Below are 12,052 nucleotides of genomic sequence, written 5' to 3'. Positions count from 1 at the left end.
AAGTCATTCTCACTTGTCTGCCTCTGACTCTGTTCCCGTCTGGGCAGGGACATGCATGGCTTGGGCCGGGGTGCTCCTCCAGCCTGCTGGAGATAATCCGCTGAAAATAAGCGCCTCAGAGTGGCTTACAAAATAAAATAAGCATTTTGTATTTTTTATTTTTGGTTAGAGAAGGATATGGAGGTAAATAACCTGTCAAGGATCTAAGAGGTAGTTGTTGGCAGAACTATTCCTTGCGTCTTGGGCCAGCAGACTCCTATGACACTAGCGTGTCCTCAAAACACGGCAGCAAACCATTGTTTTCTTCTCTTCAGTTGTAGGAGATCTTATAAGCTGCTTTTTCAGGAGACCGAGTCGTTTGCATTGACCCAAATAATGCAGTGAATCAGAAATGTGATTATAATTCTTGACCGTGACACCGGGTGAACTGAGAGTACACGTGGCACCATCCATCTTCAGAGGCAAAAAAACCCCAGAGTCCTCGGTGATTTTGTTCCCTGTCCCCATTCCCTTTAGAGAGCGACGGGGCTTCCCTGGCTGAGGTCAGTGACGTTATGAAATCGGGTTCCTGCACAGTTTCCTTCTCTGTGCGCAAACCAGTCCGGAGGTGCATCCACAGTAGGAGAAACCATTTATATCCAATGGCTGGTGGTGCCACCCAGCTCCCAGACAGCAGGAACCCGTGCGACCCAAGGGGCAGTCCCACATGGATAGTGCCAAGTCCCCGGGGTGTGGGGAAAAGCCAGATTTGGAGGACTGGATTCCCTCTTTAGAGGAAGCTCCTGGAGCAGAGTTGGTGGCACTTGTTGCTTCAGAAATAAAATTGGAGCTCGGGTGACTGGAATAACAGGTTACAAGGAGAGCCGCCTTCTTTTAATACTTAAAACCCGGCCATTTGCTACCTCACAAGCTGTTTACATGTTCCTTCGGCATCTGTGGTTAATGACTTGAACCAGGTGTTGCACATGTTCGCGCTGCTGACCCCCGCTCTGGTGACGGCTTTGTGCAAGAGCCCCCCACGGTGCCCGTGTCCTTCAGCCTTGCAGTAGGACCTGGGGCCGGGGTCCTGCTTTGGGCCGTGCCCTGTAGCTCGATCTCGGGTCTGTTGCTGTTCTATTAGGGCTGGCGCGACTGCGTAGTTTTGGGGGCTTTTTTGAAAAAGAAACCCAGGATTAGTTCCTGTTAACAGATTGCTGGTTCTTTAAATATCCCAGCGTTCTCTCGAGCAGGCAGGGGAAAGTTTAGGTAATGCTGCAAATATGGAGGTAACTCTAGCTACTTATCTGAGGCCAAATTGGCAAGGCTTTAAAGAGTGCCCATTATAAATGGAAGCCATCAGAGATAGTGACTAAGAAGGCCCCGCTCCGGCCCCTGATCGTGACGGGATGCTATCAGTACCCCGTCCCGTCTTGTTTCCATGCAAGGGCTGAGCAGACAAAGGAGTTCCCTGTGCAGGGCTGTTCTGTCTGACATGTGGGAACAAATGAAAGGCAAATGTTAAAGGGGAGTTGAGGGCTTGGGTTTTCTTCCCAAAGCCAAAAGCTTTTCAGACATTCCTGGGAAGCATCTCGGAAACGGGAGGATCAGCGTCAGTAACCGTATCCTATGACCTGAAGATCCTCTGCAAACCGTGAAAACTCCCCAAACTTCTTAGCGGTCTGGGAGACAGTGTGAAGCGAAGGTACGGCCGTAGCTTGATGCACATGTGTGTAATGGATGTAACTGAGTCTCATTTCACCACGCACCGGCGCGGGCCGCGGCGCTGTGCCCTGTTACAGTGTGGGTGGGAGATGCCACAGCAGCAGCTGGAGCCTTGCGGAGGTGCTGTTTGTCCTCCAGGTAGCGTTGATGTGTGTTTGGGAGGTTGGTAGGGTAGGACTTGGCCAAGACACGCGCTCCAGGATTTAGGCCTTGATCTATAGGATGCCTTAGAAGGGAATCTGGCTCCCCTTGCAAAACGACTTTTGATTTTTCTCTTGGCAAGAGCTTCCCTTTGTCTCCAGTTATATTGATCTCATGCCTGTTCCAGCTGTGACTCCATAGCCATGCCTAGAGCTTTCCAAGCCTGGCCTTCAATAACAAACTTCCTCATAAACCAGACGGGCCTCATGTGTCGTATATACCAGACAGCCGAGAGAAGCACGCGCGTGAATGCCAGAGAAATGCCACGTTCGCTTTGTGCCATCCATCTTTTCCGAAGGAGCTGCTGCGGGCGGGCCATAAGCAGCAACAGAGCGGTTCTGAGCCTCGTGTTTCTCCCCTCCTCTTGCAGCAGCGGGTGACTCTTGACCTCCAGAGCGAGAGGGGTTTCTCTGTGATGTTTAGGGAGGTCAGAAAGCACCGTGGAAGTATGGAGGGACTCCACGCGGCCTGCGCTGTGCCCTGCTGGGAGATGGATAGGAGGGATCTGCGAATACATTGGGGTGCGGCAGAATACAGTAGCATCACACGTATGTTCCTGGAGCCTATGGCCCTGGATGTAAGTACCCTGAGTGGCCGGGTGGAATAAATCAGAGGGTTCCTGCGTCATTGTCTGTGCCTTTTTCTAGCACGAATTTTCCTGTTTTCTTGATTTATTTTTTTTTTGCATCCCCACCTCCAGAAGGGGCAGAGTGACACGACTCTTGACCGTAGAGGTCACCCGTCCCGTGCTGATGCAGGTGTCTGCGTTGTGATGAGCTGGAGAGGAGAAGGGGCTTGTGTGTGGCGAAGGCTGCCGATGCCGTAAGTGCTGGGGCATCCTGCCCCTCGCTGGTCTGCGGGGATCTTTGCCTGAGTAAGGACTGTAGGACTTGGCCTTTGCTTTACACCCCTTCGAAACGGTTTCTTACTGAAACAATTTGGCTGAAACAGACACCAGCTGAGGCCAAGTGCTGGACCACCCAGGCCACCGGCCTAATCCACTTGTGGCACATTTTTACATTCCCACAACATAAAGTTAAATAAATAAGAAACAGACCAGAATGTGAGAAACAAAAAAGAAGGCACGAACTGCTGGAAACTCGCCAGAGAATCCATTGATTCAGTAGGATGAATGCAGATCTTGACCAGAACAGTAAGTAGGGAGCCCACTACCCCGCTTTGGTGTCAGCAGGCGAAGGTCATGGGAACATAATAATCTAGATTTAGAGAAAGAACTGCACCGTTGCAAACACTGTCACTTCAGAGCACCGGCAGCAGAAAAGCTCTGAAAGCCGGTCGGGGGGGAAACCAGTTTAAACAAATCTCTGCCTAGGATTGCCAAGGAGGAAGGAAAACCTCCCTGTGGCTCCGAAGGTCGGTGGTGAGCCGGGGCCAAGCACACGCGGGAGACGGGGCGGCAGTTCCCCCGTGCGGAGCTGCAAAACCTGCTGTTGGTGCCCACCGATATTTTGCCGGGTAGAGCTGTCTGCACAGAGGCAGGATTTTTTTTCTTGGAGATCATCTTGTCTTGTCTGTGTTTGCAGGGAGGGGAATGCTGATAGAAGCCAAAGGGAAACGTTTTCATTTCCCTAAAAAGTAATTTCAATTTGGGCTTTAACAGGTGAGCTTTACTTGTTTCATTTGTTTAAAAACAACAACGTCTGAAAAAGAATACCTACTGAAAACTGTGGTTTGGCCAAAAATGAAAAAGAAACCTTTTTTATTCTTTTTACTAGGGGCCTTTCTAAGGTTGAATGTATTTTTTTTTAAACTGACCAATGTTTCTGCAGCCTCTAATGCACGTGTCTAAAGCCAGTCAGACTTGGCAGAGCCAAGTAATTTTCATAGACCCACATTGGTCCCTCTCCGGGGGGAGCCTCCAGAAGGCTCATCTGGTGGGTGCTCATGGCTGGAGGCTGTGGGATAGTTTCTCTGAGTGGTTCCCCCACCAGTTAGAACCATAGAGTGGGAAGGGACCTCTGGAGATCACCCCGGCCAGAGCAGGGTCACCCAGAGCAGGTGGCACAGGGACGCCTCCAGGCGGGGTTGGGATGTCTCCAGAGACGGAGACTCCCCCACCTCTCTGGGCAGCCGGTGCCAGGGCTCTGCCACCCTCACAGCAAAGAAGTTCCTCCTCGTCTTGAGATGGAACTTCCCACGGTCAAGTTTGTGCCCGTTACCCCTTGTCCTGTCCCCGGGCACCACTGAGAAGAGCCTGGCCCCGTCCTCCTGACACCCCCCCTTGAAGTATTGATCAGCGTTGATAAGATCCCCCCTCAGTCGTCTTTTTTCCAGACTGAAGAGCCCCAAATCCCTCAGCCTTTTTTCATCAGAGAGATGTTCCAGTCCCCTCATCCTCTTGGTGGCCCTTTGCTGTCCCCTCTCCAGCAGTTCCCTGTCCTTGAACAGTTAGGCCAGTGACAACTGGGGACAACTGTGTGTTGTGCAATGGTGTGCTCCTCCTGCAATGGGGATGGGAAGTTTGCTGCCACCACGAGGGGTCCTGGTTCTTGATTCACCCCTGCCTGCGAATAAAATCAGTTCAGGTACTAAGTAAGTTTAGTGCAATCCTCTTTTAAATAGTTCTGAGCTAAAACAAGCACAGAATTGTTTTTAGGTTTGTCTGGATTGTTTTAATCACAGGCAGCGTGTCCGTGTGCAGGAGACCCTGCCTGGAAAGGGAAGGCCGCAACGAGCCACGGGACGATGTTACTTTTCCTCCGCTCCACGCTTTGTTTGCAGGAACACGCGTGTGCCCGCAGACACGCCATGGGGAGTCAACTCGTGCCAACCCCTCCTGGGCTTGCTGAGTTTGCACAGACCTCAGCGAGAGAGGGATTTCACCGCCGTCAGGAGGAGACTGTGGCAACCAGGGATGGGGACCCCGGCTCCCAGCAGGTACCTGCCGCAGGCTGCTGTAGGAGAAGGACACAAACCGCACCAGAGAGCAGTAAATGGGTCGTGTCCTTCGCATTCGATACACCAATCCTCTCCCCTCCTCTTCCCATGTATTTCCTGTGCAAAAATTCCCAACTTCTTTTTTAACTCCCTTTCTGCCGTCGTTGGAATACGATTTAATCGCAGCCAACTCTGCCGGGGAGGCGGCTGGTCGGGAGTCGTTAGCAACGGTGATGTGCGTCGGTCCGTTGGCAGCCAGCTCGGTGATAAATCACTTCACTGGAAGCTCAGGATGTTGGGTTGTGTTTTGGGGTTTGTTGTTTTGTTTTTTTTTTTTTCCCCCTCCACCTCCCTTTCTGTAGAAGAAAAGGCATGAAAGAGATGAGCTGTGCTGAAAGCCATTTCCACGCTCGCCCTCGGAAGGGTTTGCGGCTGGGGGTGGGATACTCTTTGTGTGCTGGCAAGTTCAAGATGCTGCGGTTTGCTAATGCATAAATACTGCAGGATTTCACAGTTGCTCCCCATGTGCCAGGGAAGTCGGGGACGTATTCAAGCGGTTGGAGAAGTTTAGAGGATCTTTAGGACGTAAAAGAGAAGGGGATGTTGTCCCGAGGAGTGATGCCTTGCGCAGCCGCCCCAGCGCGCAGCAGGAGCGGATCTGCTGGTGATGCCGCAGACAAACCGGTGCGGGAGGGGTTCAGGCAGTCTCGGGACACGCTTCCGCATGGATGGTGCTTCAGTTTTGTGGGGAACACCAAGGGTTTTCCCAGCTTTGCTTTGTCAGTCTAATTTAGGCCAGTACAGCTTGGAAACATTTTTGCTCTGTATTAATTTTTTTTGAAATGCATTTCAATCAGAGGAAGAGATTTGTACTGGATCCAGCCCGCAGTGTCTGTGAGCGAGCGTCTCGTGCGACGGTGACCGACGCAAGCAAGCGGAGTGCAGTTCGGCTGGTTTATTTCGGCCTTTGCGCCTTCGTTTTGAAAACAGCGCAAGGCAGAGGGGACAAATTTACTTTCACACACGCACAACCGTCCTTTATTATCGTAAAATGTGGTTCTGGCAAACAGCAGCCACGCTCTCATTCAGAGGGCAGGAAAAGCGAGGGTATTCCAGGGCTGTGCCCGAGCGGGAGCACCCTGCCCTGGGTTAGGAGCAAGCGTTTGATTTGTGGGTGGCATTAGGTGGCATGGTGACCCCGGGCTTGGAGGCACGAGATCTCTTCCAGTCCCACATCCCCCCTGCACGGCCCGTTCCCAAGCTTGCTGGAGCAACTGGAAGGATTTCCCCCTTTCTGCCGTGTCCTACGTCAGACCCCGAGTGTCTGTGCTGCCGCTGGGTGCCCGTGCAAATTACTGATCTGGGTCGGGCGGAAACCCCATCCGCTGTCTTCAGATTTACCTCCGCAATGCTGCGGGAGTTAATATTTCCTCTTGTGGGCAATAGGCTGCCCGCTGCTAAAGAACGAGCTTTGTCCGCGTGTCTTTTCATTTTACCCTTCGTCTGGAGGCACAACCACCCGTGCGGCGTCCTGGCCCAGGCCGGTCAAAATGGTCTGGGTTAGCGTGAACATTTTGGGGTGTTCATTTGTTGTATTTTAGACTTATTCCCCCCCCACACACACTCTCTCTAGGTCATATCGATTGATTTGGTGTAAGGCCTGATTTATAACTTAAACGGCCCTTGTGCCAGGGGTTTTCCGTACTCTCCGGAGCACTGGTGTTGATAGACTGGAGGGAGCCGAGCGTGCCGGGGCCTGGCAGCCGGCTGGGCGCTCCCAGCTTTTTCCACACATTTCCCAGGTGCTCCCAGGAAAATGGGGACGCCGGTAAACCCTGCTGACAACAGATGGCAGTGCTGGGGGCGGTGGCAGGTCCTGCGTAGGCCCATGGACGGCCTTGGGCACAGCCATGCCACCCCCCTCTCTCTCACGGCATTACCAGAGGTCTGTTGAAGCTTTGGTGACTGGGCGTCTTGGGTTGTGTTTAAAAGCAGAAAAGATTGATCTTTCACTCCAAAAGGCTGTGGGCGGACGGAGGCAAGTGAAGGTTCCCAAACTTACTGCCTCAAAATGTTGTAGTTGGAAAAGCCGGCCTCGACTATTGCCTTATATTGCACCAATGCCTCCTCCGCTTCCTCGCGTTATCAAAGCTCAAAGCACTTTGCGAGAGTTTCGGTCCTGAACGGCACCTGTGTGAACATGGCGCGCGCAAAATGCTGGTGATTGCCACGGCTGAACGATCTGGGGGGTTGTTTCTGGGGCAGTAACTGCCAGGCAGTGACGATCTCTGACCTGTGACCAAGGACCAAGTGGGACCTGGGGTTATTCTGACTGACTTGGCGCTTGATGCCTTCAGGAATTCCTCCCCCGCTGGGTTTATAGCAGTGAGACCTTTATGCCTCTGCAAGTCAGACCCCTCGCCTCTTCCCAGCCGTGTCCTCAGCCTGTCCGTGGCGATGGCCACTGTAGGCAATGTTCCTCACCGGGCCAAGAGGTGCTTCTTGCCATCCCGGCCACACAGTGTTCCCACCAAGCCACCGCTCCTCTGCATCTCCTACGGGCTTTTTTTTAGTTTTCTAATCTAATCATAGGGAAGGTGGTGGCTTTTCTCCGCTCCCAGGAGCTTGCCATAGACATTTCAGCAGGTCTGGGGAGGGAATTTGGCTAGCTGTCCTTGTCTGCGTGGGACTGGCGTGTTAAACATATGAAGCAAGATGCAGGGCTGTCCGGCTGGGCTCTTGTGACAAAACCATCACAAGGACTAAAGGCCCAGCCTTCCCGTGCTCTCTATGTAAGACACATCCTCGCCATGCTACGTGCAGGCTAGAAATTCAAGTCAAAGTGACACAGACTTCAGCCATCAAAACTGTCACTGAACAGGGAAAGGAGGGCGAGTGGGAGGGAGTCACGAACTTGGCTTTGTTTCTTAGGCTGCAGAAGCCAAGGAGGGAAGAATCCATCCAAGAAGAAAGACAAACTGGCATCTCCAAAGCAGGAATGCTCTGCTTTTGGCATTTGCTTTAAAAATCAAGACATCTTTGGAGACTTTTATTGTTTAAAACCTAAAAACAAGGCAAGAACTGCAGTGCAAAATGCAACCAGCCAATAGAGTAATCTGGTGACCGTCACTCCAGGGGGTTCTTCTGTGCCTTACTCGGTGCAAAACACGCAAATCTCGGGCTGCCAGCCCGTGCCGCGCAGAGCAGACAGGACCTGACTGATGCTCGTGGCTGCCCGGGAGGGCCCTGGGGTGTGGGCAGAGAAGGTGGCGGCCCAGGGACGTTGTTTTGGGTGCAGGTCACCCCTCTGGCTCCTTCTCCTGGAGGTTCTCGGACGGCTGCACGGGCGGCGAGTTGCTCACAGAGTGGCGAAGCGGCGGTGGCCTTCAGTCTCTGGAGGCGGCAATGCGGTCCACCTGCAAAAAGGACAGGCAGCCGTGAAAAGAGCAGCCCTTAGAGCAGGGAGGTGCGGCCGCGCTTCGACACCGGCCGCGGTGAGGAGCGCGGATCTGGCACCCAGAAATGGGGCCGCTGCTGTGGACAGCTGGTGGTTCAGCCCGGTCAGCCGCGGAAGAAGTAGCGTGGGGGTTGAAAAAACCCCGGACATAAGGGTATCCGCTTTCCCGCGGTGTTAATTCTGGGCTTAAACAAAGGAGGGCTTTGTGCGTGCAGGATAACCATCCAGACTCGATGGGATTACTCGCTGTAACTGAGATAGTACAGGAAAAACTCAGCCTGAGGAGGGGGTTAATCCTTGCTCTCAAGGGATGTGTGATGTATTGGAGCTTCGCTTCTCTTTCTCACCTATCTGTTAAGGACTACGGGGGCTAACGCTACCTCCTCTGCACCTTTGGGACCGTAGCGGGAGTTTGCAAGCAGCTGTGTAGCCCTAGGGGGAAATGGGGTGCTTTTGTGAATCAGCGACTGTATTTTTGGGATACTGAGATGCAGTGGCTGTCGAAACACGCCGGGCAGGCTGGAAATCGGGTCATTTGCTGCAAATCCAGCGCTGAAACTGGTCCGGTCTTGGCTGGCGTTTCTCCGTGAAACGGCCCTGCACTGGGCCTCTTGTAAAACTTGTGGCTCTGGAGGGACCAAGAGTCCGGGGCGTGAGCTCCCGAACTCATTTGAGTTTGGTACCGGCGGCGTAATGAGCAGCGTCAGCTACAGGCTCTGTGGCCGGTTGAATGCTGCCTTGAAACTGCCCGTGGGTCACGCAGGACCCCTCGCTTTGGGCTTTTCTACCTGTTTCCATTCTGGGAAGCAGCATCCACCCAGGCTACGTGGTCTTAGGAGCAGCTGTAGTTCTTCCTTTAATTTTTCCAGCCATAGAATAACGGCAGGTATTTCCCTTTGGAACAGGACTTTATATATATAGTGCTTTCCATACACCGTAGTCACTGGAACAAGCAGAACATGTCAAAGAGCGCGGCGTTCCCAGGCTGGTGAGCCTTTCTCCCAACTGAACGTTTCACTGCTTGTTCCTACCGATGAGAAAAGTGTTTCTTAGTTGATGTTTCCATGGTGTTAAAGCCCAGGTCTCGCTGCAGTTCTCTTTTTTTTTTTTTTTCCTACGCGAATAGCAACCACCCACATCTACTCAAGAACAGTTTTTCTCAGAGCTGTGACCAGTGTACCTCCAGTTATCCACAACCCCCTGGCTGCCGGCCTGTTACAAACCAGCTGGTCGCATCCAGCTGGTGCATTAAATTGAAGACAGCTACAAATAAATTACTGGCTTTATTGCTTTTCCGCGTAGGCATTGGCCACGATACCACTTGGGGCACGTGGGAACCCAAACGGGAGGGGTAAAGCGATGAGGTACAGGACGCTCCTTAGAGAGACGTGACAGATTTTAAGCCGCAACCGGTTTAAGAGCAAGTTTGAGCTCTCGCTTTGTCCCGCCGGCTCCCCGGGAGCCGTGCCTTCCCTTCGGTGGCACCTCACACTGCACGGAGTGACTGAACACGAACCTTCCGAGCTACGTTAGGGGGAGGAAGGACAGATGTCCTTTTCTGCAATCCAGCGGTGCCTAGAGAAGGGATGGTTGCCCCCAGGCCCCCGCCTCCTTCCCCTTTGAGGGCGCTCCCCGAACCAATTCCTGCCTGCTCTCAGCTAGGCTAGCAGAGCCCGGCATGAAGCTTGGGATCGTGACGAGCCCTTCTTCCCGGCTGGCAGCACCCGGGGGCGGGGGGGAGGCAAATGGCTTCGGTCCCTCCTGATCCCTACCCCAACTCTCGTGCCCATACAGCCCCACGGCAAAAACTGCTTCCTAACGCCAGCTGCTCAGCTCGCGAGCACGTGCCTTTCTGGGTTAGCTCACGTTGGCCTCAGGACCCACTTGCCCCCTGCCTTACGTGGACGTGGCCCTGTAGGGACAGTCCTCGCGGCAATTAATTCATCCTACGTTGTAAGCCCCGTCATGAGCCCTCCCCGCAGGCTGTCTGCCAGTTATGCCAAGGGAGGTGACGGGGCTGCTCTGTAGGCTCAGGCCTGTGGAGAAGAGGGGGATGAGGACTGCTGTTCTCCTGTAGCGACACAATCAGCGAGGGCCATAACACACGTTCACCAGGTCACCAAAACCTGTGGCTCCTGGCGGTGCGGTTCTGTTGGGAGTTTTTCCTGGGTGTGTAATTCCCAGCTTTGTGCAACTCTGAAACCCCCCTAAATTCCACCTGGCGACAGCCGGCACCACAGGCTCGGTATTACATTGCCGGGGAGGTCGCCCTCCGAACGTCAACATCCTGCCTTGGCACGGGGCACACGGGTCTTGAGTTTTCCCAGCGTGGACCAGTTGGGGCTCTTTGGATAGAAGAGATTTTTGATTTTGAGCAGTGTTTCTGGCTGGGCTTGGAAAAAGCACGCCTTCCGGAGCATAGGAGATGCCACAAAAGAATGTGAGCAGGAATGCGAGTCCCTGCCACAGTTTACAGCAGAGCCGTCCAGCCGATGACCACAGGGGCCATTCTGTCTGTTCTGGTGGCCCTGGTGGGGCTGCGAGTGCTGGAGAGGAGGTTTTGTAGCTCAGACCGGGATTTCCCAGCGTGGTGTGCCAGCAGCCATGCGCTGATAGCCCTGAAGGGCGGCTTTGGTTACGAAACCGACTTCCACGCGCATCCTCGGCGTCTGCCAACGTGCCGTGAGTCATCCTGTGCAGGCAGGCAGCGTCTCGCCCAGTACTGGGTGCTAGAAAGCATCCGCTTGTGAGCTTGGGGAAGGCTTGTTCGAGTGGCCCCTGGCATCAGAAGGGAGGAGAGGCGCCGTCTCCTTCCTAGCGGTGACCCTCTGGTGCGTGTGGTGCCACCGAAGTGGAGAGGCCGCTGGAGCGTGCCGTCCCCCGCAGCGCTCTTGTGTCCCATGCCTTGCTCTCCCGGGGATGCAGAAAGCTCTCGAGGTGGAGCTGGCACGTCCAGTGCCAGCCTGCTCCAGCCGGGAGGCTCCGGCGCATCCCCTGCCCCTGGAACGCGCCGTCTCATCTAGTCTAGGTTAATTCCGGGCAGAGATGGCAATGAGAGGAGCGGGGAGGTTTTAGCTGCATCCCATGCAGGCTTGCTGATTGTTCCCTTTAGCGGGAGCTGCAGCATCGTTTTGGTACAGCCTGTGCAGGGTAATTTTCTCCTTCGTAAGGTCTTTGGGCGCCCTCCTACCAGTCGGAATGAGCTGGCCGGGCCCGCCGTGCTGCCACCCATCCTGCACGTGGTCCACGTGTATCTCCCGATGCTCGGGAGCCCCTGGGAGCCTAACTGGCTCTGAGCTGGGGTGGTGTTGGGAGCGTCTCCAGTGCGTCTGGGCTCACCGCCGCTTTTAGGATCCCGTGTGCAAGTAATGCTGCCGCTGGCTGTCCAGACACGGGCTAGCGGCTTGTTTGTTTAAACTTGTTTCCATAGGAATTTGTAAGGACCATGGGAACATATTTTATTTGACCTAAACAATAAAGAATGAGACTGAGGAAGGGGGAAGGAGTCCTGTCACGTCTGATTTGTGGGGATGATTTTTCTCTTAGGCTGGGTAACCTCTTCAGCACTGAATGGACCATCTTGGCAAGTTAGCTTGCTGCTTTTCTCCTTTGTTTTTTTTTCAAAGGCCTGCAATTTATTCCAATCAGTTGATAAATGCATGGAAATAGGTCAGAAACAGCCTCTTTTTAAGCACACAGGGCAGCTTTTGGGTCAGGCTTGCAGTAATGCAGAAACCCCGCTTTCGCGTCTGAGCCAGATTGTCCAAGGTCAAGCGCCGCCGGCTGCGCCTCCGA

At 53.8% G+C, this 12,052-nt stretch overlaps 1 protein-coding gene across 1 annotated transcript in view; it reads right to left on the bottom strand.

Moving 5' to 3' along the window:
* Positions 1-7,828: 7,828 nt before the first annotated feature.
* The window catches only part of GFPT1 (glutamine--fructose-6-phosphate transaminase 1), a 47,218-nt gene continuing 42,994 nt past the window's right edge, over positions 7,829-12,052 (bottom strand). Inside the window, exon 20 of the mRNA XM_063358844.1 lies at positions 7,829-8,216. Coding sequence (XP_063214914.1) covers positions 8,187-8,216 — 30 coding nt within the window. The 3' untranslated portion in view covers positions 7,829-8,186. The remainder of the gene's footprint in view (positions 8,217-12,052) is intronic.

Source organism: Chroicocephalus ridibundus, chromosome 23 (genome assembly GCF_963924245.1).
Source record: "Chroicocephalus ridibundus chromosome 23, bChrRid1.1, whole genome shotgun sequence".
NCBI lineage: Eukaryota > Metazoa > Chordata > Aves > Charadriiformes > Laridae > Chroicocephalus > Chroicocephalus ridibundus.
This window is presented reverse-complemented; position numbering and strand designations above follow the sequence as displayed.